General features: G+C 36.4%; 2 protein-coding genes across 2 annotated transcripts in view; both read right to left on the bottom strand.

Moving 5' to 3' along the window:
• Nucleotides 1-27,696, bottom strand: part of LOC127831123 (uncharacterized) — a 226,708-nt gene that overhangs the window by 32,705 nt on the left and 166,307 nt on the right. The window lies entirely within an intron of this gene.
• LOC127831126 (piggyBac transposable element-derived protein 4-like) lies at nt 1,420-2,226 on the bottom strand. The gene has a single exon (XM_052356116.1). It carries the CDS (start codon nt 2,224-2,226, stop codon nt 1,420-1,422), a length of 807 nt encoding a protein of 268 aa, XP_052212076.1.

Genomic DNA, 27,696 nt, shown 5'->3' on the forward strand with positions numbered 1-27,696 from the left:
TATTATATACTATTTATATAAGATCAACAATTACCACTTATAACATGACTCCAAAAATCTTATGTGAACTTGTAAAACCTTGTCCCACGTATAACCCTAAAAGCTCTTTGCGGCACAGTTTTGTGGGACTAGTGACCAGCCTCACTACGTCACGATGTAAACTGTCATGTGAGAACATGTACAGTGTCAGTTTACTTTAACCCTTTCCCTGATAAACCCCTTATCTGATTTGCCACTCCAGGCCAATACCAGTCATGCTGTTCTGATAACAGTAACTCCATATAAGGCTGATAAGCCTGACTACACCATCTCCATAGGTTTATTTAAAAATATTGTAAAAATTCTCAACTGTTACGCCTGTCTTGTTTAAGCTTAATTTTCACTTAGTTCCTTTCATTTCACATCATTTGTGTAAATGTAAAGATTTTAGAGAAATAAATTCTCCTTCCAACCATATAAATTTTAAGTCTGTATTGTAAACAAGGCATAAGAAATGTTTGAACAAACACAGAAGACATACTTTTTTCAGATAAAACAGAATTTATTTAGTGTTCAATTTACAAATACACATGATTGCAATGCATATTCATATTACACATTTAATAATAAAATAAACATATATATTTACATAACATAAATATTTACATAACAATAAACATATATATTTACATAACACAACAACAGTATTTACACAAGCTAACAATTATAGGTTGCAATAAATTATAATTTGCAAACATATGAGACTTCTGTAGACAAAAGTTAGAAGTGTTTTTACAACTTATTGACTATTAAGTTTTTTTAATTATAATGCTACATGACAAATGAAATAAAATAAAATCAATTTTTATAATTCATGGCTTATAAAATTTAAAATATTAAATAAATCATTTACTTCGTAGTTTTAAAAATATAATAATCTGAATACAGAAAATATAGTTGCGATATATACAGTAGCAATGTCCTAACCAATGTCCTTTCCTTAGCAACAATGTCCATGATTACTTTTACTTGATTGCATGACACTTTTTTCCAAAAACGAAATTAAAAAGTGAAATTACTCATCACAGACTGTGATATCTGGCGAAGCAACCATCCTGACACAGGTGGACACCGCAAGTAGCACACCCGAACTTCCTCTCCTTTCACTGCTTCAGGTATCAGGTGTGGTACTTGCAGGCCTTTGTCTTGTCGGAGAGTCGGAACATGACATGGCCCCCCCCCCATGTTCATCTGCTCCACCAAGCCATCTCTCCCTCTGCCTTCCGGTGCTGCACCTTTTCTTTTGCAGAACACCCCAGCCAGTTCCCGGACAAGTTCCAGACCGAAATCAAGGTGGGTGAACCGCTTCCAGCAGATTCTCCTGCGGGACGTCAGTTTGTACATGATGAAGGCATTCACTATGCAACAGTTCAGAAGAAATCAGAAGAGGTATCGCCAGTAGTTCTTGGAACAGCTCCCAACGTCATTCTTAGCGCGGTTCTGATCATGCAGGTCGACACCACCCATATACATGTTGTAGACGTTCACACTGTGTGGCGACTGTAGCTGCAGGACGTTGACTCCACATCGTCGCTGTACAGGTAAAATGATGGTAGGGTCGCTCAACGTGACCAAGTGGTGAACAAGTCGCGTGTCCTTCCATACTGTGGCAGTCAGGTTGGTGTCGTCCATCTGCATGATCTTGAAGTCTCTGCGCTGTCGTACCTCTGCTGGTTTCTTCAACTGGCTGGGGAATCCCTTCCTGTTGACCCTGACAGTCCCGCAGGCGTAGAGGCCCTTCTCCAGGAGTTCCTTCATGAGAGGTATAACTGTGAAGAAGTTGTCGAAGATCAACCAGCGGAAGGAGTGGTATATGTGGTCCACTAGCCTCATCACAACGTTGTCGCCAAGTCCGTGTTCCGTCTGGTTATTTTGTCTCCCCAGGTTTACCTCAAAACGAGCAAAGAAGGCTCTCCTGGCATCGCAAAGCATCCACATCTTGATTCCACTCTTATTTGGCTTGGCGGGCATATACTGTCTAAAGCTGAGGCGGCCGGTAAACGCATTCATGGCCTCGTCAATGGAGACCTCCTTGTTGAGCATGTTGATGTCCTGAAATGTCCGGCTGACGCTCTCCATTACAGGTCGCACCTTGAAGAGTTTGTCGTATCCGGGCTCTCCTCTTCCTGGCTCAGTCGACCAGTCCGCAACATGGAAGTACTGCCCAGCTTCTGGAACCTGTTGCATTTCATGGTGTTGGTGGTGATATCAGCATTGTTGATGAAGGGATTAGACGACCAGAACATCTCGACATTGGGAGGTGGATGATTCCCATCAGGATGTTGATGGCCAGGAATGCCCTCATCTCTTCTTCAGTTGTATCCTGCCATCAAAGGTCTGTTGGTAAGTCCGGCTGTGCCATCTTCAAATAGAAGTAACCATTCGTATGCCCCACAATGGACTGAAGCAGCTGCGGAGAGAACAGCAGCCAAAAGTAATCCATGGGCGTGGCTGTGTCTACATCAAATCCATCTGGCAGGCGTTCTCCCGGCTGCTCGTTGAACTCATCAATCTGAAATGAAAAAAAGAAATAAATATTATTATTAACATAATTATATTATAATTATCAACAATTATAATATAAATTACTATATTATTTATAATATGATTGTGTCATGTGTAATATTTTATTTTATAACATGTACATTATATTACGTTAATTTATGTTTAGGGCATTATAATTATAGGTATAATGTGGTGCTAGCGGTTACTAATGAAAAAAAATGTTTTGACATTTTCAAATTTACACAGCAATAAATCTACGTTTTTATTTTTGTGTAGTCATATATTTTGTGTAGACGCACCCTCAATGGACTGAAGTCATCTGTCCAATTATCATCTGCAGCCTCAGCATTGGGAATAATGTCATCATCAGACAAATCACCGACTTCAATATCAGAGTCAAACTCTGAGAAACCAGATAACTCAGACTCATCCGAGTCACTGTCAAATAGCTGATCTAAGTAGTCAGCCATGGTAACAGAATAAATTTGTGCAAATAATACAAGGATATAAATAGTAATACAAGCGTATGCGAATGCAATAGGAAATGCAGTGAGAACCCCACCTTAAAATATCGAATTTTATACTGAAACATTAGGCGGTTAATCTTTTGATTTGTCAGCATTTTGTTTCATTTCAGACTCCATGCAGTTTTCAGATCATAATGTCTTTGCTTTATTACCCGAACTCATTAGTTTCTGGACACGTTTGGTACTGAAAAAAGCCACGGGGATTGCGTTTTATGGCCCAAACAAGCCCAAAGTGTCGAGTATCCCATGTGTTTTATCCTTAAATGTTAGATAAGCACGTGCACTATTAATTATTATATTGGTCAGTACAAAAGGCCTACTGAAAACCGCCGACTGCGTCTTTGTTTTATTGCTCAATCAAGCAGCGATAATCCAATATCCTGTGTATTACAAAAACACCAACTTTAGATAAGCACGTGTCGTCTGTCAAAATCATGATTTTATATGTCACTAAACATATCGAAGTAATTCTCGTATATGATCTCGGAAACGGGACTTGCTTTATACATGTATCATTATGATATTAATTTTCATACGATTTGCTAAAAACAAAAGAGAACCAAACAAACATACACAGACAACACAAAATATAAATAATTATGACAAATTAAATACGGGAAAAAAACGTTGGTTTATTTTTGAAAAATCACTTTTACTTTCTCCCAATTTCCAGAAAATGAACTGTACATATTGCATAAAATCTAAATATAGATGACGCTGTTAATTGGTTGTTGTAAAAGAATATGAACTGCACATGGCACTTTGCTTGCAATCAGATACAGTACAATAATTGTTGCAATATTGAAGGAACTAAAATATGAAAATGATACAGCGTATATTACTTTTATTTTATTTAGGAAAATATCAAAATCATTTGCGAGATACCCCGATACTCAAATGGAAATTTACTACAAAGCTTTTACAATGTTGTCGGCGCTCGGGATTATATGCAACTATCGGGGAAAGGGTTTAACCTACTGGAATGAAATTGTAAGAAGTGCATTCAATAAAATGCTAATTTAAACTGACTTAAAGCACATAATACATATAATACAAATGACTGCCCAGGTTAACAAGAATGGTACATTTTATTTAAAACTCATTCCAGATGAGCTATGTTATGACATTTGAACTTGAATTGTGGCTTTGACATGGGCTTTTATAAAGAATACTTGTTAAACAATACAATATAGTCACTACTTATAAAGAATGTAAAATTATGCCTATGGTAGCCAAACTTATTTAAAGAAAACTTTTCACGTTTCGGTCAATTGACTAAATTAAACAACAATAGGGCCATGATGGCCATAAATCGCTCACCTGACTAACCAAATACAATCACAACCCAGTTTTCATCAAGACAAACATTCTGACCAAAGGTTTTTCTATTATTTGAGCTAGTGACCTAGTTTTTGACCCAAGATGACCCAAATACAATCCCAACCCAGATTTTATCAAGATAAACATTCTGACCATATTTCATAAAGATTGGATGAAAACTGTGACATTTATTGTCTATACAAGGTTTTTCTATTATTTGACCTAGTGACCTAGTTTTTGACCTAGTGACCTAGTTTTTGACCCCAGATGACCCAACTACAATCCCAACCCAGATTTCATCAAGATAAACATTCTGACTAAATTTCATAAAGATTGGATGAAAACTGCAACCTCTATTGTCTACACAAGGTTTTTCTATTATTTGACCTAGTTTTTGACCTAGTGACCTACTTTTTGACTCCAGATGACCCAAATACATTCTCAAGCCAGATTTTATCAAGATAAATGTTTTGACGGAATTTCATAAAGATTTGATGAAAACTGCGACCTTTATTGTCTAAACAAGGTTTGTCTATTATTTGACCTAGTTTTTGACCTAGTGACCTAGTTTTTGACCCCAGATGACCCAAATACAATCCCAACCCAGATTTTATCAAGATAAACATTCTGACCCAATTTCATAAACATTGGATGAAAACTGTGACCTCCACTGTCTACACAAACAAATTGTTGATGATTTTTCAATTATTTGACCTAGTGACCTAGTTTTTGACCCCAAATGACCCAAATACAATCCCAACCCAGATTTCATCAAAATAAACATTCTGACCAAATTTCATTAAGATTGAATGAAAACTGCAACCTTTATTGTCTACACAAGGTTTTTTTCTATTATTTGACCTATTATGTGACCTTGTGACCTAGTTTTTGACCCCAGATGACCCAAATACAATCCCAACCCAGATTTCATCAAGATAAACATTCTGACCAAATTTCATAAAGATTGGATGAAAACTGTGACCTCTACTGTCTACACAAACAAATTGTTGATGCACGCACACACACACACAACGAACGCCGGACATCACACGGTCACATAAGCTCACCATGTCACTTCGTGACAGGTGAGCTAAAATGTTCCATTTTCGCAAATTTTTGTTGTAGTTATGATATGTGTGAGGAAACAGTAACTGTACACAAACTGTGCTCTAAAATATCCATTATATGTATATTTTGAGGATTTAAAAACATGAACATTATAGAGCGTTGCAACGCAAAACAATTGAATAATTTGTAGAGTTCTGCTGCTGTCTTTATATTTTGTGAAACTACGAGGACTGCTTATATAAAGTTTGGAATAAATCAATCATAGTATGAGCACGGATGGCAGAGTGGTCTAAGCGATATACTCCAGGGTTCAGTGAATCAAGCCCATTTGAGGTTACTTTTTTCTTTCTTTAATAGTTTATACTAGAGCTCTTTAGATCCAATGTTTACATGTACATGTATCAATATAAAGCATTTAATGACAATTATCAATACATGCAAAAATCTTTAAAAAGGTCCCTCTAAGGACAAAGTTTTATGAATTTGTTTCTTATATTTTACATTTGATCTTGAACAGTGAACTTAACCTCAGACCTAGGGGCCTGGTTCTTGCACTCTTTCAAACCATGCTTATAACTTCTACCAAATAATAAGACAATCTATCTTATTGCAATGGACAACGTGTTTTCCATTTGTCTCTTTCAGAGTTCATATGATAACAAGATGTGTTTGTGAAACACAATGTCCCCCTATATGATGTTTGACCTTGTTTGATGACCTTGACCTTGTGAAGGATGACCTTGACCTTTCACCACTCAAAATGTGCAGCTCCATGAGATACACATGCATGCCAAATATCAAGTTTCTATCTTCAATATTGCAAAAGTATTCATAAAATAAGCGATTTGGGCCACATATATTTGACCTCTGACCTTGAAGGATGACCTTGACCTTGACCTTTCACCACTCAAAATGTGCAGCTCCATGAGATGCACATGCATGCCAAATATCAAGTTGCTATCTTCAATATTGCAAAAGTATTTATGAAATAAGCGATTTGGGCCACATAAAAATTGACCTCTGACCTTGAAGGATGACCTTGACCTTTCACCACTCAAAATGTGCAGCTCCATGAGATACACATGCATGCCAAATATCAAGTTGCTATCTTCAATATTGCAAAAGTATTCATAAAATGAGCGATTTGGGCCACATATATTTGACCTCTGACCTTGAACGATGACCTTGACCTTGACCTTTCACCACTCAAAATGTGCAGCTTCATGAGATACACATGCATGCCAAATATGAAGTTGCTATCTTCAATATAGCAAAAGTTATTGCAAAATGTTAAAGTTGGCGCAAACAGACAGACAAACAGACCAACAGACAGGGCAAAAACAATATGTCCCCCACTACTATAGTGGGGGACATAAAAAGTTAGTACAAACAACACCAACAGACCTCTTTTTAGATTTGTTGAAAATATAGCAAGTATGATGACACTTGTTTTATTTGAACCATGAAGATAAATTAAAATTATATGCAATCATCAACACATGCATATGCAATCATGAACACATGCATATGCAATCATGAACACATGCATATGCAATCATCAACACATGCATATGCAATCATCAACACATGCATATGCAATCATCAACACATGCATATGCAATCATGAACACATGCATATGCAATCATCAACACATGCATATGCAATCATCAACACATGCATATGCAATCATCAACACATGCATATGCAATCATCAACACATGCATATGCCGTCAGACTATTGGATTCTTATTAGGCAACACATACAATATCCTGATGAAAATTTGCTTTACAAAACAATTAAGTATTAATATCACATAAACATTCTAAAATACACAATAAGATAATTGATCAATATATCTTAACACGAGCAGCGCATAACGGGCGCCAGCGCTAGGCTGCGGGTGCAGTTTTAAATAAATGTGAGCTTGTCAGATTTTTTTAGAGGTCGCAGTGACCTTGACCTTTGACCTAGTGACCCTAAAATGGGTGTGGCGTGTAGAACTCATCAAGGTTTATCCACATATGAAGTTTCAAAGTTGTAGGTGGAAGCACTTTGATTTTAAAGCAAAATGTTAAGGTTTTAGCATGATGTGGAAGGCGGATGGCTGACGTCGGATGGCTGACGTCGGATGACACGACTAGCAGGCTATGACACTACCTCGGGTTTTCTATGAACACAGCCGTGCTTACAAATAAATATTAGAGAAAGATTGAACTCATTAATCATTTAATCATACAGACGGCTATGTTGATTAACATTTCGATATTAATGCGTTGTAACTCTGGGAGCTCACTTTGGTGTAAACCAGATTTTGACCCAAACTTAGGTATACACACTACCGTGCATTTGATATGTTTTTGTTTCGATATTTTGTAATAGCAATGATAGAAGTGGTTTGAAGTGGTACGCCATCTTATCATTGGCTATAGTATAGTCATTGTTTAAATAATGTCCAATGCCTTAATAATTCAGAAGTGTAAATAAAATCAAACGCTAATGTATACAGTCCTTTTTGAGTTGTATTAACTGTAATGGTGAGAAATTCAGAATCAGGTCCGTTCTACTTAAAACCATACACTGGACTTCTTTTCAAATCTATTTGCCTACAATATCAGAGCTCCAGATAAGGTTTTGTGAAATTCTTAAATTACTACCAGATTTTCAAAAAGAATACTTAACTCTGAAATTTTATTTTTAACGTTACTACTAAGTTTTGGAAAATAATTCTTATTTTTTCTAAATGATCTAAAAATAAATAATAATGGTTATTTTCATGCAAAAAAAATCAAAATAAACATACTAGCAACTTTATTTATACGAGTTCAACAGTGTCTTTTCAGTATTATACCATACATGCCAGAACTTTCAGGTCCAAATCGGGACTTTCCTTAAAAATTGTCGGGACATTTGACCAAAAAGCGGGACACCTAAAACGATCAATCATTTCACCTTTACTTTAGTCAGTAGTCAGTATATTACGTACAAAAACTCTTAATTTCTGCCCAATATTAATGATAAATGTGTGTTTAGAATTTCGTGAACGCATTCGTTCTCCATTTTCCAGAAGTAAACACACTCCATGAACTGAAATGTGGGGTGTCCCCGTTTGCCTCGATTTGACATCCAATTGGTGCAGGGATATCCCCTTGAACCTATGTAAAGCGTGTGACACGCTGTGAGCGCATCGAGCACTATTCTTATTCAACCAATCGTAAATTAACTCTAAATTTAGATTGATGCAATATGTACAAATACTTTCTGAAAATCCGTCGAAAACGAAAAGTAATTTGTGAGAAACATCAATATGTATTGGTCAGCATTCAATTTGTTTGATGTACAAAATCGGTGTTTTGAAAGGTTTGATAACTTTGGGTTGTATAATACACAGGATAATATTATTGTTGTACTTGATTGGACCATGAAATACAAACGCAGGCGGCGTTTATTTCTGTACGATACATCTTTGGATAGCAATTAGCGACCCCTATCATAAAAATCCCATGGTGTGAATGCCTGATAAAATCAATAATTAGCCGATAAATCGCTGATAAGGTGTCATAAACAACACTGGTACACACGATAAGTATAATCGGATTGTATATTGGGGGCAATAAAGGGATTAGCGGTGGTAAGTGTTAGAGAAACAGAGCTTGAATAGCGAATTTTATTGGAACTCTTTAGACCTTACATCGTTTTTTACGAATGTCGGGACAAATCGTCTCATATCGGGACGCCGGGACAAAGAGCCCAAAAGCGGGACTGTCCCGCCGAGATCGGGACGTCTGGCATGTATAATTTATACAATTTTATTTTTCCAATACCTTCATATGCCCAAACTGTGCTTAGATTGCATGCCTTAGATGAATTTTTACATATTTCACATTTAAAACGGGTCTCCCCTTCAATCTTTTTAACGATTAGCCACGTGACTTGTCCCTCCAACTTGTTCAAAAAAAAAATTGTGTTTAAGTTTGGACCCGTCGTGTCGCGATTTTGTTTAGCTTTTCCGACTGTGTCGGCAACTGAACATACAACATCGCATAAGATCTTTTCTATAATGTCTTTCTAAACATTTAATGTCAGCTCACTTTGCGTACAATATGTTAAAAGCGTGTTTTTGGATGCTTTGCAGTTTTTTAGGACGCTCTCTAGGCGCCGCCATTGTTTTTTGACAGATAGACTGTATAAGCCGCTTTTATTGGAAAAAATGCGCTTTGTTAAACAAACCCGATAACCATTCTATATATTAAAGCACCGCAAAGATCTTTAATACGCGAAAAGAACTCAATAAAAATCGAAACAAACGGATGTAAAAATAATATTCTCATATCGGGACGCCGGGACAAAGAGCCCAAAAGCGGGACTGTCCCGCCGAGATCGGGACGTCTGGCATGTATGATTATACAATTTTATTTTTCCAATACCTTCATATGCCCAAACTGTGCTTAGATTGCATGCCTTAGATGAATTTTTACATATTTCACATTTAAAACGGGTCTCCCCTTCAATCTTTTTAACGATTAGCCACGCGACTTGTCCCTCCAACTTGTTCAAAAAAAAAATTGTGTTTAAGTTTGGACCCGTCGTGTCGCGATTTTGTTTAGCTTTTCCGACTGTATCGGCAACTGAACATACAACATCGCATAAGATCTTTTCTATAATGTCTTTCTAAACATTTAATGTCAGCTCACTTTGCGTACAATATGTTAAAAGCGTGTTTTTGGATGCTTTGCAGTTTTTTAGGACGCTCTCTAGGCGCCGCCATTGTTTTTTGACAGATAGACTGTATACGCCGCTTTTATTGGAAAAAATGCGCTTTGTTAAACAAACCCGATAACCATTCTATATATTAAAGCACCGCAAAGATCTTTAATACGCGAAAAGAACTCAATAAAAATCGAAACAAACGGATGTAAAAATAATATTCGTATCTTGATTTTGTAATTCTTAATGGAACGACAAGACTTTAAAATAAATACGTAACAGACTTGAAAATAATTTGTAATTACGAAAATACGACCCTTATCTAGAGCTCTGACATTATGCTAGGTTTGTTATTTCAACATTGAATGCTAAACCAAATCCCAGCTTGGAACAAAAGCTTAAAGTCACGGCCTATAGATTAATAAATCCTTGTTGATGATGGGAAACTCTGAAAACCATCAAGGTTGTCAAGACACACAATTATTACACTTACATTATACAAGTACCATTCCAGGCGAGGATACAGCAGAAATAAAAGCTACATGTTTAAGAAATAAATAACATGTAAGCGTTGGTTATTGCGGTAATAACCAATGGTTTGCGTAGTAATTAAACCATGAGTGGTTTGATAACAAGCATCGGAACAACAAACGTGCAGACGATGTTAGACAAATTGATGACAATTTGTAATTTGCTAAAATCAGACATTTGGCCTGAAAGGGACGTTTGAATCTGACCTTTGATCTCTGATTGTTACATTGACATTTGAGCTACAAGAGAGAAGATTGTTACACATGACACACTTTTGATCTCTGATTCTTTACTTGACATTTGAGCTACTAGAGAGAAGATTGTTACACATGACACACATTTTATCTCTGATTCTTTACTTGACATTTGAGCTACTAGAGAGAAGATTGTTACACATGACACACATTTGATCTCTGATTCTTTACTTGACATTTGAGCTTCTAGAGAGAAAATTGTTACACATGACACACATTTGATCTCTGATTGTTACATTGACATTTGAGCTACTAGAGAGATCGTTACACATGACACATTTGATCTCTGATTCTTTACTTGACATTTGAGCTAACTAGAGAGAAGATTGTTACACATGACACACAATCTCTAATGGTTAACATGTGAAGTGCATCATATTAAAATTGCATGATGAATGACAAAGGCACTGTCAGTGAACAATGTGCCTTCAGGCTAAATATTAAGATGGTCGTAATCAATTTTTAGATAGCGGGATGAATGAAAAATTACAGTGCAGACGACTTTGTCGTAACACGTGCAGGCAAATAAAAGCCACAGTCACATTGAATCTTATAAAAACAAGAAAAGTTGTTGAAATGATAATTTTTGTTTATGGATCGGTGCAAATACCTTGATGAACAGTATAATAATTAAGTGAAGGGTAATTAAAAGGTAGTAATAAGTGTAGGGTAATGGTGTTAATGAATTGCAATTCTCCTCATTGATATCTACACACCCATGACAGTTCATGTTGAAATATTGTAGTCTATATAAGATACATAATGTAAAGCCTTAAACGTTACATCATACAAACACAACAAAGGGCAATAACTCTTTAAAAAAAGCAGGTTTATGGTTATTGTACATGGCACATCTTCCCATTAATTTCTACACATTCATGAAGTTTCATGTTGAAATAGTGTAGCATATCTAAGATATTGCCCTGAAAAGTTTTATCATACAAATAAAACAAACACTTCTCACTATCAATATACCATCTGTCTATAATCTTCCTTGTTAAGAAGAACACTCACTGATAATAACATTAAATAAAATATTGTTGCTTACTGTATAATGCAAATTTTATACAAAATACCCCGGTAAACACAACAAAAACATGTTTGGGAACTTATATGTGGCCGCACAAGCAATTTTGACCCATTTGTTCAAAAAATGACATTTTGAGATATCACAGACCTGTTTACCCTACCGATTGCTTCTCAGTAGTATGAAGGGCATCTCTCAGTAGTTTTGGGCTGTTGTCAGTAGTTTTAACCTTTTCAATCATTTTAAACATTAAAACACCATGACTGGGTCACATATCAGTTTAACGGTACATAAGCATTAGATGAATTTACTTGCTAATAATTAAATCTGTTAAGTGATTTTATTTGCTTTAGTTTGTTACAGTCTTTGCCATTTGGTTTGGGAAAAATGGCGCGATAAACCATGAAATTGGAAAAAATAGCGCGATAAACCATGAAATTGGGAAACATTAAGCATTATAAATATGATTATAAGTAACAGAATTAAAATTGTTTTTAAGTGCATGTTTGACAGCATTTTTATATTATAAAGTGCTGCTTTAATGTCTTCTTACAATGAAGACAATATTTTATTAATATCCATCCACATGCATATCAAACTTACAATAATCTATCGATTCTTAAATACACCATTTGATCATAAGCTCTTTAAGAGTAGCTATTAATTTAATTCAGTATTTTTTTAAATGAAATATCATAAGGGGGAAAATATAAACAAATATTGACAAACACCCTTTAGTGTTCTTGTTGTGTTAATAATGTATTAAATGGAGCTAAAATAATATATTTTATTTGTTTACCTTTCAATATCTTGCACTTGACAACCTCAGTTCAATGCTATTTCATTTAACTGTACAGCGTAACAAACATAATAAAGCAGAATATGCATTTGAATCTGAGTATACACAGATCCACTAACATATAAATTAAATCATGTTTGTCTCTTTCCTTTTGCAGACGATACTCATTATAATAAATGCTTTAACTTTGTGAGTAGACTGAACTACAATTTTCCAACACTTGTTTCCGTGACGAACATTCACGGTGCATATTTCTGATAAATATTTTATTTTTATTTTTATCTCAAACGTAGTATTTTGCGTGAATTGACACACGCATTACATTATTCCCTAATGACCATATGATATCCGTTGCTAATTTGAATGGTATTTATTATTTTGCCGTTAATCGCAATTTCTCGTCTGCTTGCCGCCATCCGCAGGGTTTTTTTCTCCCCTTTTTGGGAAGATAGCCCATGGCTTTGGAATTGGGAATTTTATCGGCATTTTCATGAAATTGGGAAAATAAATTCATTAGCATTTTTTTCCACACGAAAAGTCCACTGATTATGGAAATACTAAATTTGATATAACCCTTTATAATCATTCAAATTAAAAGAACAAAATCATATAATACTTTGTTAGATGTAATTGAATTAAAATTGAGATAAAATATACATTAGACATCTTTCTAAAAAAAATATAAAAAAAAATAAATTTTTTTTTTTTTTTTTTTTTGGGAAATTGGGAATTTTTTGCCACATTTTGGGAAAAAAGTATACTTTTTGGGATTGGGAACATAGCCGAATTTAGGCTATAAAATCGGGCCAAAAAAAAACCTGATCCGTATTCGTATTCCTTGTCTTAATAGCCCTTAAGGGCCAACCGTGACACGCACGTCAAAGTGTTAATGTATAGTTTGTGACACCGTTGTCACCTTCCTACTTATATTAGACTTATAAGAGTGCACCGCGGATGTAGCCTTGTTTTTAATGACGTTTATTATATGTAAGTGTCTATATCTTTCAGTATGTAGAGTAAATAAAAGTCTTCTACAATGGAACTCAACACTCTGAAGCCTCAGTATCTCTGTTTTTGTTAATTTTCCCCTGTGTCTTAAACCAGAACAGTCTATAATTGTGTGTACTTTCTCGTCTGTGCTGAATGAGTCCCATGTATTTGGCATCAGTCTCTCGATTTCAAAGCGGATGTCGGCTATAATGGGTTTTCGTATTTCTGACGTTAATAAACAGTTCAGAACAAAATGACTTAGCGTTTCTGGAGCTTCGTTACACAAAGGACAGGTTGGATCGACGCTATTTTGGTTGAACGACGCTCGATTACTTTGGAGTATGTAGGTGCCACTCATGAATTTCAGTTACACTAATAGTCTGTTTGCATCATAAGACGAGCTTGAAGGTAGTTGAAGTAGTGGGTGTGGTTTTCCTGGAGTAACTGCTTTCAAGTTTAGGTTTTTAAGACTTTTCATATGTTGTGCTTGATCTAGAAAGTTGTTATACCACCATAAACTGACCGATTTACTCACTGTTCTTTAACATTGTTCTTTCTTTACAGGTGTTTTCAGTAGGTCTTCAGCTTCACCAAGTTCGTACCACCAAAATAGACGCCTCACTTCAATGAACCAGCTATTACTTTTTTCGGTCTTAACTGTCAATTGTCTCTCTGCCAACCTTCGTTCTACTGCATTTTTATTTTGGTGACATACATTATTAAAGAGTACTAATGCTTCTTTATGGATTTGCGCTTCTACTGGTAATAGTCCACTTAACACGTATACAGCGATAAAAGAGGTGTTTGTAGGTATTAGGTAACATAAATAGTTGTTTCAAAAGTCTCTTTTGAAAGAGTTCAAGCATGTCCAATAGAGTTTTACGCGGCAGAATAATCTCCAAACCATAGTCCAACACTGGTGATACAAAGGTTTTAAAAACATGTAAAGTAATAGGAATGTCGAGTCCCCCTGCACCGTGCAGTCCCGCTGACATAAAGCTATATGCTGTGCGCCTTGCTTTCTGGATATTATGGTCAACATTGGTTTCCGCTGTGGAGTTCACGGTTTCAGATCTTTTAAGGCCTAGATGAGTGCTGACTTCTGAGTTTGTGATCTATTTACCACAGATTTCAAAATATTCATATTTCTTTTTTGATTTACAATTATTTGGATATACTTTTAGAGCTTCTGTTTTATTTGGTTGAAGTAGGTATCTCTCACAATTGGCGAAATCTTCTGCCATACTTATCAAAGTTGCTGTTTCGTTACTTTTCGTAGAGTTTATAGTTACATCGTCCGCACAAGCACTTGCATTACAACGTATATCACCAATACAACAACCGCTGTCCGTGAGTTCCATACGTTTCAGCAATGGATTTGTACATATCTGTGCTGAGAATACCTCCTTGACGCACTCCTTGTAGAACACAAAATGGATCAGAGCGTATCCCTGCACACTTCACAAGGCTAGTTGCTTCTGAGTGAATACTCTCTATAATTGACCAGATTTTATCATCTTGGACGTGTGTAAAAACAGGCGTGCTCAATCCCCATACATCGACTATTTTCGGTATTCTCCGCAATAGAGAGAGAGATGTGTATATTGGATAGCAACGTAAAATCGTATATATTCGGCTTAATTTGCGAACCAATACACAAGTCAGTTGTTGTTCGGTGACAACTCGACAAGCTCGATCAGCAATTGTTCCCCGGGTGGCTTGAATTTTAACGTTTCTTACTACGCAAGCGCCAAAATAATTATGATTGATAAATTACCCGCAAAGACCGAAAATAAGCGAAAGTACGATTAAAAACTGAAATTTGACCAATTTGATCGATGGATCCGTAGTTTTTCAGTACAAATCCGTAGTGCGTAGTTTAGCCAAATAATCCGTAGTAACTACGGCGAATCCGTAGAAGTAAACAGGTCTGATATCATCATTTTCTGGTAGAGTAGAGTTTGGGGAATCAAAGTATGAAATTTTGTGCAAAAATTCCTAGTATTTTTCATTATACAGCCTTTTTCGTGAACACAATGTATGAAATAAATAAATTGCAAAAGTCTAAATGACTTTAATTGTTTTTATTGCTCATAAACTACTCATTTTAAGCATTATTCAAGTAAATCACAAGTAACATAATTTAAAAATGTTTACATATAAACACATGTTTACATATCAACACACTGTTAAAAGCATCTTTTTAAAATTAAAAATGGTTTGCATGGTTACCATTATTTGAATGTTGGTATTTTATCCCCAAATAAACATTTTTTCTATGTTTTAAACATAAAACATAAAATTCGTCACAACAATCTTCGAATAATTATAGAAATGTGTACGCAATTATTAATTTTTGTGAAAATGCATACAATTAAACAAATGAACTGAGCTGTTTTAATTATTGACATTCCAAAACTAATTAATGTAAACTGTAATAACTTAATGAGAAATACTGTTATATAAAATCATTTTGCATGCAAAGTACATGTCAATACACAAAATCCACATACCCAGACCACTGAAAGCTTTTAATAATTTGAAGCAAAAATCTGGTCGTCATGTTAACCATTTGTCTTTAACATTGTAAAATAAAACAAGGGACAAAATTGTCACAAAACCAGGTTTTCATTGTGAAAAAAAAATCTGATAAAGGGAGAAAAGTCAAACTGAACTTTTGAAATGAAAAAACAAAATTAACCCCCTTTGTAAGTTTGTTGTTTAAAAAAATCTATTTTTAGTCCTGGCGACCTTGACATTGGAGATATTGATGTGATTCTTTCGTGCGACACACCGTCCCATGATGGTGAACAAATGTGCCAAATGATTTTAAAATTTCACAATGAATGACATAGTTATGGCCAGGACAAGCTCATTTATGGCCATTTTTTACCTTTAAACTCAAAGTGTGACCTTGACCTTGGAGATATCGACGTAATTATTTCGCGCAACACACCGTCCAATGATGGTGAACAAATGTGCCAAATGATTTTAAAATCTGACAATGAACGACATAGTTATGGCCCGGACAAGCTTGTTCCGCCCGCCCTCCAGCCAGCCCGCCAGCCCGCCCGCATTCGCCAATCTAATAACCAGTTTTTTCCTTCGGAAAACCTGGTTAAAAAATTGCCTTCAAATAAAGGCTGGTTCAACAGTTGTAACGTTGAAATTGTACCCTGTACTTAAATTGATACATGACAAATGGCAAAAATATCATTGCAAAGTCAATGTGTATGACTTTATGTTATATTTCATTTCAATTAAATTAACATTAATACTGTTATCTCCGTATCTAATCAAATTACATAGCTTTAATGAACTGATTGAATAACTTTAATTCATATAAAGAAGAGGTTCTAACAATATACTGGTTATTCAAGAATCTTACAAATTAGAAACAATGCATCACTATTTGATTATTTTCAAAGATGAACCTGGTTTGTAATATTTTTTCTTATTAAAAAACCATACAACACAGGCTATTCTTGAAATGCATGTAAATTAACATAAAAATGACATAATAAACAAGCAAATTCGTTGAATTGATATCCCCCGCCTATATACTTCTGGACACAAAAGTGTTATATTTGACACTAAAAAAGCATTTTTTTAAGATACAAAGGGACATAACTCTGTTATTATCAGATGGTGTACAATGCCATTTGGCGTGCATCATCCTATTATCAATATATATACTCATACCAAGTTTCAATGAAATCCGCAAAAGAACTTCCAAGATATGGCTCCGGACACAAAAGTGACGGACAGACGGACAGTCGGACGGACAGCCGGACAACGCCAAAACAATATCCCTCCGCCTCTGGCGAGGGATATATACTCGTACCAAGTTTCAATGAAATCTGCCAAAATTAAGCACTTCCAAGATATGGCTCCGGACACAAAAGTGCCTATAGTAAAAAGCATTTTTTCAAGATACAAAGGGCCATAACTCTGTTTTTAACAGATGGTATACAATGCCATTTGGCGTGCATCATCCTCTTATGCATATATATACTCATACCAAGTTTCAATGAAATCCGCCAAAGCACCGTTCCAAGATATGGCTCCTGACACAAAAGTGCCTATAGTAAAAAGCATTTTTTCAAGATACAAAGGACCATAACTCTGTTTTTAACAGATGGTGTACAATGCCATTTGGCGTGCATCATCCTCTTATGCATATATATATATACTCATACCAAGTTTCAATGAAATCCGCCAAAGCACTTCCAAGATATGGCTCCGGACACAAAAGTGCCGGCCGGGCGGACAGACGGACAGCCGGCCGGCCGAACAACGCCAAAACAATATCCCTCCGCCTCTAGCGGGGGAGAATTAATGAAACATTGACAGAATTAACCATTCATTGCAGGCATATCAACAATAAATGCAAACATACCTGTAATTATACTTTACTGCACAAAAATCCCTATATCAAGCATTTATTAATGCCTTTATTGTCAGCAATTTTTCAAAACATTCAAAGTAATTAAACAATTACTTTGGCATGTGATCATACAAGTACCACATTTACACAAGTACATACTGTCTTGCTAAAGGGATCGTCAGCACTGGAATGGTCTTGAGTGGTCAGGAATGGCATTCTTATTCAGGGGCGTCGGAAGCAAATTGACATTTGGGCCGCGGAGGGGTTGTGTATGAGGGGGTATCCCCCTCCTGTTGGTGGGGGTCCGGAGCCTCCCCTTGATTTTTTTTTCAAATTAAGCATCAAACGGCGCATTCTGGTGCATTTCTATACCTGCTACCTGACCTTAAACATGTCTATTGCAGGCATATTCTGTAAGACAAAAAGTTGCGACAGACAGACAATCGATGGAGAAGTGAATTCTATATGTCAAAGTTTGTACTTTGTAGCAGGCGACAAAACGATAGGGATCATGTGGGTTAAAAAAATGTTCTTTGGAATTTTTTTCCCACAATTCCGTTTTTGAAATTTGAATTTCGTTAGTTTGGAGTAGAAATATTAAAATGACACAAAAAAGTGGTAAAAAACATTAAATAAGTTTTTTAGAATTATCGATTTACTTCGAGTTATTACAATTAATTCAGGTATCTTGAGGTATCTTTAATTTTGTGATAATTAAGGACCATTGGATATCGGCACATTTGTTTCATGTCATACTTTCCTTTATATTAATAGATAGAAGGCTTAGATCATACCAACAATTAAAGATTCCCAGGTTAAATTAATCAATAATTAAGGGATTATCGTTATAAAGGAGATCATTCAATTAACAACATAATTGACACATACACTACTGCGGGCGGGTGATGGCAAACAACAATACACGTGTCATAACCGCGAAAGCGTGATTACCTCGCTTCGTGGTAAAGATATTTTCAAATATACGGGTATTGAAATGGATTTTTTTTAAAGGTCTTTACCAAAATTTCCTTTTTGCCGGAAATAATTGGGCAGCGGCCGCCGCCCCTGCGGCCACAGCTCCGATGCCTCTGTTAATAACAATTGTGCCATGTCACATAGGATTCTCAACACATAACAAATATTTACACTGTTTGAAAGTGTAATGTATTTCATAAAAATGCAATTTAACAAGGACTGTTTGTAAAACATTCATGACCCCATATGGGCTGTCAGTTGTAGTGGCAGCCATTGTGTGAATCCCTTTTCTGTCACTATGACCTTGACCTTTGACCTAGTGACCTGAAAATCAATAGGGGTCATCTGCCAGTCATATTCAATGAACCTATGAAGTTTCATTATCCTAGGCCTAATAATTCTTGAGTAATCATCAGGAAACCATTCTACTGTTTAAGTCACTGTGACCTTGACCTTTGACCTAGTGACCTGAAAATTATTAGGGATCATCTGCCAGTCATGATCAATGAACCTATGAATTTTCATGATCCTAGGCGTAAGCATTCTAGAGTTATCATCCGAAAACCATTTTACTATTTAGATTCACTGTGACCTTTGACCTAGTGACCTTAAAAGCAATAGGGTCATCGGCGAGTCATGATCAATGTACCTATGAAGTTTCATGATCCTAAGCATAAGCATTCTTGAGTTATCATCCGGAAACCATTTTACTGGTTCGAGTCACCGTGACCTTGACCTTTGACCTAGTGACCTTAAAATCAATAGGGGTCATCTAGAGGGCTGCCCGCAAGACTGTCTTAACTGCATATTTTTACAAAATTGACTTTATTGCATTTTTATACCTGTTAGCATGTTTTACATCACTGCAAAAAAAAGTTTTGCTTTATTCTTAAAGCAAATAGTGTATATGTCTATAATGCAATATAGTCTTATCTCATTCTGCAAATAAAAATTCCTGCAATACAGTAGTAAGTCAACTTACTACATTATTGCACAGACATTGATCTTCATGGTATTTGTTCCTGCAATACAGTCTCAGTCAACTCAATGTGATGTCATAATGTTGATGGCATCATCAGTTTATCTTGAAAAATGGTTTAAAATGGTTTTGTACAACATCTTGAGTTATTTTCAAACTCATACATCTCATATTATACCTACAAGATCAGATTTTTGATGCACCTTTTTAAAACCATGCCAAAGATAAGACTATTAAATTATTACGTTGTTGTTTCTTTAATTTAAGCATCCCAGTTAATACTTTTATATAAAAGTAGATAATGAGATTTAAGCATTACTTAATCTGTAAATTATTCATTGTGCAGGTAAAAAAGCATTGGTTTTCTTTTGCACATATAAAAATATTAATTGGTCACACGGGTACGCTGGAAATGTCCCAAACCACCACGCGTAAGGCGCGATATGTGCCGTCTAGTAAACTTTCCCCAATTAGAACCATATCTGCCTCACTGCGATCCCTCGGGATGGAAATTTGAACCTTGGTACCCAGTATGGTAACAATTGTTTCACCTGTTTCCCGCTCCAATTTCATAAGCATTGGGACCAGGACCACGTTCATGGGTGGTCTGTTTCCCGTATCCACATGGACCGCCACCACCCACACCAACGGGATACCTATCCTGGCGTCGGTCGTTGTACCACCAGTTTCGGAAGTTCCCTTAGTAGGGGCCTTCCACAGGGTACTCAGCGTAGCCTCCTTCATTTCGGAGCAGCTTACCCGTTTGTTGGACACAGGGATCAACGCTTGAACTTCCAAAAGAGTTGGACAATCGCACCACAGCATCCAGCAGCTGCTCGACCACCTGGGTCAATTTGTCGACCAACGGCTCACTGAACCCATCTGGAGTGGGTGCCTATTTCACCTCATGAACCCACCTCAATTCTTCTTGCAAATCCTCTTGGAAATTTCTTGGAGCCGCAGCGCAAGCGGACTGAACATGGCTATATATTTTCATCCTGTGCATTGCATCCACCCATCAATGTGTGACTGCAGGCTTACATGCTTGCCGACCTCCTCGTCAAGCAAACCTTGACAAAACTTCCGTCACTGCCTGCTCAGCGGTGTATGCGAAGGGCAGATCACGAAACACTGTGGTTGCCAGTGTCAGTGCCCGATCTGACCAATGGTCTAGGACTAGCCTACTTCCTGATGGGCAACATGGAAACACCTCTGCAAAGTGGCGGGTAGCTCCCTGGCGCCACTTCCAACCAGCCATCTTTGCGTACTACTCCAATTTGCCTTTAAATACAAACCAATTTCTCCTCCCATCATATAGCAGTCTCTTTGGCAGCCTGGTCAGAACATCCCGATCCCAGTGGGTCGGGGGATTACTTGGGACCGGGGGGTTACTCAGAACAGGAAGATTGTTGGGAACAGGGTGGAGGTGCGTCACCTCCATGGAAGTTTCTCTGGATATCGCCTGCACTTCGTGATCGTCAACCGCGCTCTGATGCATACCTGACAAATGGGTTGTTAAAGGGGCCTCTAAGTAAGGAAACAAAAACAGGACTATATGGACTAGATAGTAGCTCTCTATTGGGCCTTTCCAGGGGCAAACCTAGCGATTTGAGGGGGACGAGGATGCTTGATGCGACATCAAACGGTATCAGCATGCCTGTCACCACCACATGGTCCAACTGCAACAACAGACGCTTGGGGAACAAAGGCTTTGCAAACTGCTATCATAGCTGGACAACTCCTGCTGGCTTTAACCATTGGGATACCGATACATCTCATGGCTGTTTACCTCGGTTCTATAATAGCTGGCAACTCCTGCTGGCTGTAACCAGTGGGATTCTGATAACTAGACACCTCACTGTTGGTTACTGCGGTGCTATCATGGCTGGACATTCCTGCTGGCTGTTACCAGTGGGATACCGATAACTAGGCACCTTAAGGTTGATTACCGTGGTAATATCATAGCTGGAAAACTCCTGCTGGCTGCTACCAGTGGAATTCAAGTAAAAAAAAGACACCTCACTATTTGTTACCGTGATGCTAATTTAGCTGGACAACTCCTGCTGGCTGTTACCAGTAGGATTCCGATCACTAGACACCTCACGGCTGTTTACCGGAGCGCTATTATAGCTGGAAAACTCCTGCTGGCTGTTACCAGTGGGACTCTGATAACTAGACACCTCACAGCTGTTTACCGCGGTGCTTTCATAGCTGGACAACTCCTGCTGGCTGTTACCAGTGGGATTACAATAAATAGACACCTTATGGTTGGTTACCGCGGTGCTATCATAGCTGGACAACTCCTGCTGGCTGTTACCAGTGGGATTTCGATTAGTAGACACCTCACAGTTCGTTACAGCGGTGCTATCATAGCTAGACAACTCCTGCTGGCTGTTACCAGTGGGATTCCGATAACTAGACGCCTCACTGTTGGTTACTGCGGTGCTATCATGGATGGACAACTCCTACTGGCTGTTACCAGTGGGATTCCGATAACTAGACACCTCACTGTTGGTTACTGCGGTGCTATCATGGATGGACAACTCCTACTGGCTGTTACCAGTGGGATTCCGATAACTAGACACCTCACAGTTGGTAACAGCGCTTCTATCATAGCTGGACAACTCCTGCTGGCTGTTACCAGTGGGATTCCAATAAATAGACACCTCACTATTGGTTACAGCGGTGCTATCATAGCTGGACCACTCCTGCTGGCTGTTACCAGTGGGATTCCGAAAACTTGACACCTCACAGTTGGTTACAGCGCTTCTATCATAGCTGGACAACTCCTGCTGGCTGTTACCAGTGGGATTCCAATAAATAGACACCTCACTGTTGGTTACTGCGGTGCTATCATGGCTGGACAACTCCTGCTGGCTGTTACCAGTGGGATTCTGATAACTAGACACCTCACAGTTGGTTACAGCACTTCTATTATAGCTGGACAACTCCTGCTGGCTGTTACCAGTGGGATTCCGATAACTAGACACCTCACGGTTGGTTACCATGGTGCTATAAACCAGATCCACATGGCCGGTGGTCGGGATGACCTCACAACTCGTGTCCATTTTGTTGACGTCCTGATCAGCGGCCGCCGTAGGGCCTACTGCAGCCGCCTCCTGGTCTGCCTTATGGTTGTCTAAAGGTGTTATTGATAATTATTGTATTGTTATCCCACCAGTAACTCAAATAGGTCATATTTTAGCATGGCAATATTATACAGAATTATACTGACGTTCATGTATGAATAATACTTATTTTTATTCACCAGTATGTTCTTATGCACAACAATAAACTAGAATGCAATCATGAATTTGCATAAGTGCTATTTATTTGTATCTACAGACCTGTCAACTATACTTGCTGTTAAGTTGTTAAAATGGACAAGAACAATGTCTTGGTTTATAAATGCTACAAAATTAGACATTACTATTCTAATTTGAATAATACTTTAAACATTGTCCAGAAATTTGTTTTATTGTTATTTCTTAATTATTGTTTAACTTGATAAGGTATGTCTGACAGAGTAAAACAAGATGTGTTTGTGAAACACAATGTCCCCCTATATGATGTTTGACCTTGAAGGATGACCTTGACCTTGTGAAGGATGACCTTGACCTTGACCTTTCACCACTCAAAATGTGCAGCTCCATGAGATACACATGCATGCCAAATATCAAGTTGCTATCTTCAATATTGCAAAAGTATTCATAAAATAAGTGATTTGGGCCACATATATTTGACCTCTGACCTTGAAGAATGACCTTGACCTTTCACCACTCAAAATGTGCTGCTCCATGAGATGCACATGCATGCCAAATATCAAGTTGCTATCTTCAATATTGCAAAAGTATTTATAAAATAAGCGATTTGGGCCACATGTATTTGACCTCTGACCTTGAAGGATGACCTTGACCTTTCACCACTCAAAATGTGCAGCTCCATGAGATACACATGCATGCCAAATATCAAGTTGCTATCTTAAATATTGCAAAAGTATTCATAAAATGAGCGATTTGGCCACATATATTTGGCCACATATATTTTGCATTTTTCAAAACCTAAACTCAAAGTGTGACAGACAGAGGGACGGACAGACAGTCCGATCACTATATGCCTTCCTTCTGAGGGCATAAAAATTATTATACAAAACAATTTGCCTGCTGTCAGTTACGATTGTTATTTTATTGGTTTAAGTTCTATCTTATGTGTGCACTGAACTATTGAAATTACTGGAAACTTATGTTTTTATAATACAAAATGGAGCAAATCATGAAATAGTTAAGAAATGTAATGTTTTGCCTATCTATTAAAATAATAAGGTTATTGATAATCAATTTGCAGTATTTTCCATGTTTATGTACTCTTTTATCAGCGAATGTGATAAAAATATTGACAATACCATTAAACTTTGTTAAATTTTTCACACCAAATGCCAAATATATGCAAATATGCAAATTTTTAGTGTTACATTTGTTGAAAAAGTAAAAAAATAAAAAAAGTTCCCTTTTTAAGAATGTTTATGTTATTTCTATAACCCTTACTATTGTATTGCAGAGAAAAAAAGTATTGCTTACCATTAATATTTCCTGCAATACTGTAGTAAGTTGACTTACAACAGTATTGCAGGGAATTCAAAATCCCGAACATGTCCAATTTCAGCGCAAGAGAGTAGTAAGTCAATTAATTCTACAAAGTTATTATTTTTATTAAGATATATTTTCTTGATTATATGAAATATATTTGTTTCTCCATTCTTTAATAAAATGTGAAGTATTTTGTTGTTAACAATAAGAATGGAGAAAATGTGCTGTTTTTTGCTTCTCCTGTAAAATTTCAAAAAAAGCAGTTAAGACAGTCTTGCGGGCAGCCCTCGATTATTTAATTTATTCTGCCAGTCATGATCAATGTACCTATGAAGTTTCATGATCCTAGGCATAAGCGTTCTTGAGTTATCATCCGGAAACCATTTTACTGGTTCGAGTCACTGTGATCTTGACCTTTGACCTAGTGACCTGAAAATCAATAGGGGTCATCTGCGAATCACGATCAATGTACCTATAAAGTTTCATGATCCTAGGCGTAAGCGTTCTTGAGTTATCATCCAAAAACCATCTGTAGGATGGACCGACCGACCGACGGAAATGAGCAAAAAAATAAACCCCCTCTTCTTCGAAGGGGGACATAATTAATTTGAATAGAAATGATTCGAACTTTTATTAATGTTAACGCATAAACATGTACATGGATACAAATACAATAATTAACTACAGCTTGCTGCACTTTCTTGCAATTGATTATCACTTAATTACTCATGGGTTTTGACTTTTGTCTAATGATTTTTCTTATTCAAGCCATTTTTGTTGTAAAAGTGACTGCTTAAATCTTACTGTGATTTCATTGAAGTGACTATAGACTTGAACGAATCTGCATCTGCGCCCTATTTTGACTTTTTTAAACAAAGGACCTAAAGTTTTACTATACACTTTACTTATTTTATGAAGCAATGGTGTGGTTTATTAGTTCAGGTTACTTTACAAATTTGTTTTCACCAGTTTTATACTTTTAATTCTGTAACAACAAGCAAAATTGTATAAATGATATCCCCCGCCTTCTCCTAATTTATATCTATACACCTACGTCGTACATAAAATTTCGGCCGAGATAAAGCCCTAAAAAGTTTGTGACAAACAGCCGGAGGGATGGACTGATTATAAAGGCGGACTGATACAAACGTATATCCCCCGCCTGGCGTTGACTAATTATAATCCATTAAAACAAGCATAGCCCGTTACCTGAGAAGGAAACCAAATTTGCGAAATAAGAAATACAAACAAAAACATCAACATAAATTGTTCTTTTGAATATAAAATGTTTGTTTAATGTCAATCAGTTTACAAAGACTGTTTTTGTAAAATAGTTTGGATTCATAAGATTTGTGAAATGCTTGCGTCAAAATTGTGAGATGGCTGACCCAGGCCACATGCAAAGAAGAATAAAAAGCCCTGCAATATTTATTGGAATCTTTCATTTCATAATCTGTCTACAAAAAATAGGTAAGTGTGGTGGTAGAATGAACATTAATGAAAACAAAGTTTAAAATGGTAACGTAAATTGCAGTGGAATTGCAAACTTGTTAAAATTCACTTTATTCTACAATTTGAACCAAAACGTTTGCTCAAGCCATTTGTATAAGGCAAAAAGGAAATAATTCTCGTATCAAGGTATGAAAACCATCGAAATAAATGATAACAATATATGCATTAATATGCAAGTACTATACTGTCATTGATGGTCTAGGAAAAAACATAGCACATTGATATATTCTATAATAAATTACAAATGTCCGTCATTTACAAATAATGTGCAAAGTATCTTGTGGAGCTTGTTTAAAATTGCATTAGAGTACGAATTGAATCTTCTAAAATCAAACCTCTTTTACCAATATGGGTAATACTAACAATACTTTTCCAAGTAAGAAGTAACAATGAAAGCATTGTTTAGTGCAGTGTGCCTTTCAGTTTCAGTTTAATATTTGTCATTATGAATATACTTGCCAGCCTAAAATCTTCCTTGTAACGAATAACACTGATTGTTATTAACTAGTGGTTAAAGTGTGCATTCTCGACTCTGTATTGAACCACAAAAGAACAATGTACAAAACATCCTGCTCCAGACTGAATGTTTAAATATCAAAATTGTTTTTTTAAAGATGGCGTTACAAACTTTCCAACTAAAAGTTTGTTTATAGATTGAACAATTTCAAACATAAATGTTGTAAAAGCAAAGTTGGTCTTCAGACTGAAATCTGCAAATAAAATTAAAAATTCCTACACAAAAAGATAAAAAAATGGGGAAAATAAAATTAGAAAACAAAAAGTTAATTAAGAAAAAGAATCCATTCATTGAGACAAGTGATTATACACTACTCTTAATATGTATGTTTGGCTTTCAACCCAATTATATCATACAGAACTTAGATACATGTATGTCACATACACTGATCCCCCATGACACATGTTTGGACACTGGCAAATCAAATATAAATCATCACCAAATTTTTAATATACTTACAGGTTTTTTTTGGCCCGATTTTATAGCTGAAATTCAGCTATGTTCCCAATCCCAAAAAGTATATTGTTTTCCCAAAATGTGGCACAAAATTCCCAATTTCCAAAAAAAATTTTTTTTTTTCTTTTTTTAGAAAGCAGTGTCTTATGCGTATTTTATCTCAATTTTAATTCAATTACATTTTACAAATTATTTTATGATTGTGTTCTTTTAATTTTAATGATTATAAAGTATTATATCAAATTTAGCATTTCCCTAATTAGTGGACTTTTCGTGTGGAAAAAAAAGGCTAATGAATTAATTTCCCAATTTCATGAAAATGCCGATAAAATTCCCAATTCCAAAGCCATGGGCTATCTCTCCAAAAAGTGGAGAAAAAAAAACTGACTTTACACGTAAACAATACTACCAGGCCTTTTCAGCTCCATTTTGGAAAAACGCCACACTGGAATTTGGGAATTTTGCGTCGTAAAAAAACCCATTTTGAAAAAAAAAATAATCACAAAACTGGCTCAATT

Source organism: Dreissena polymorpha, chromosome 5 (assembly GCF_020536995.1).
Source record: "Dreissena polymorpha isolate Duluth1 chromosome 5, UMN_Dpol_1.0, whole genome shotgun sequence".
NCBI classification, from domain to species: Eukaryota; Metazoa; Mollusca; class Bivalvia; order Myida; family Dreissenidae; genus Dreissena; species Dreissena polymorpha.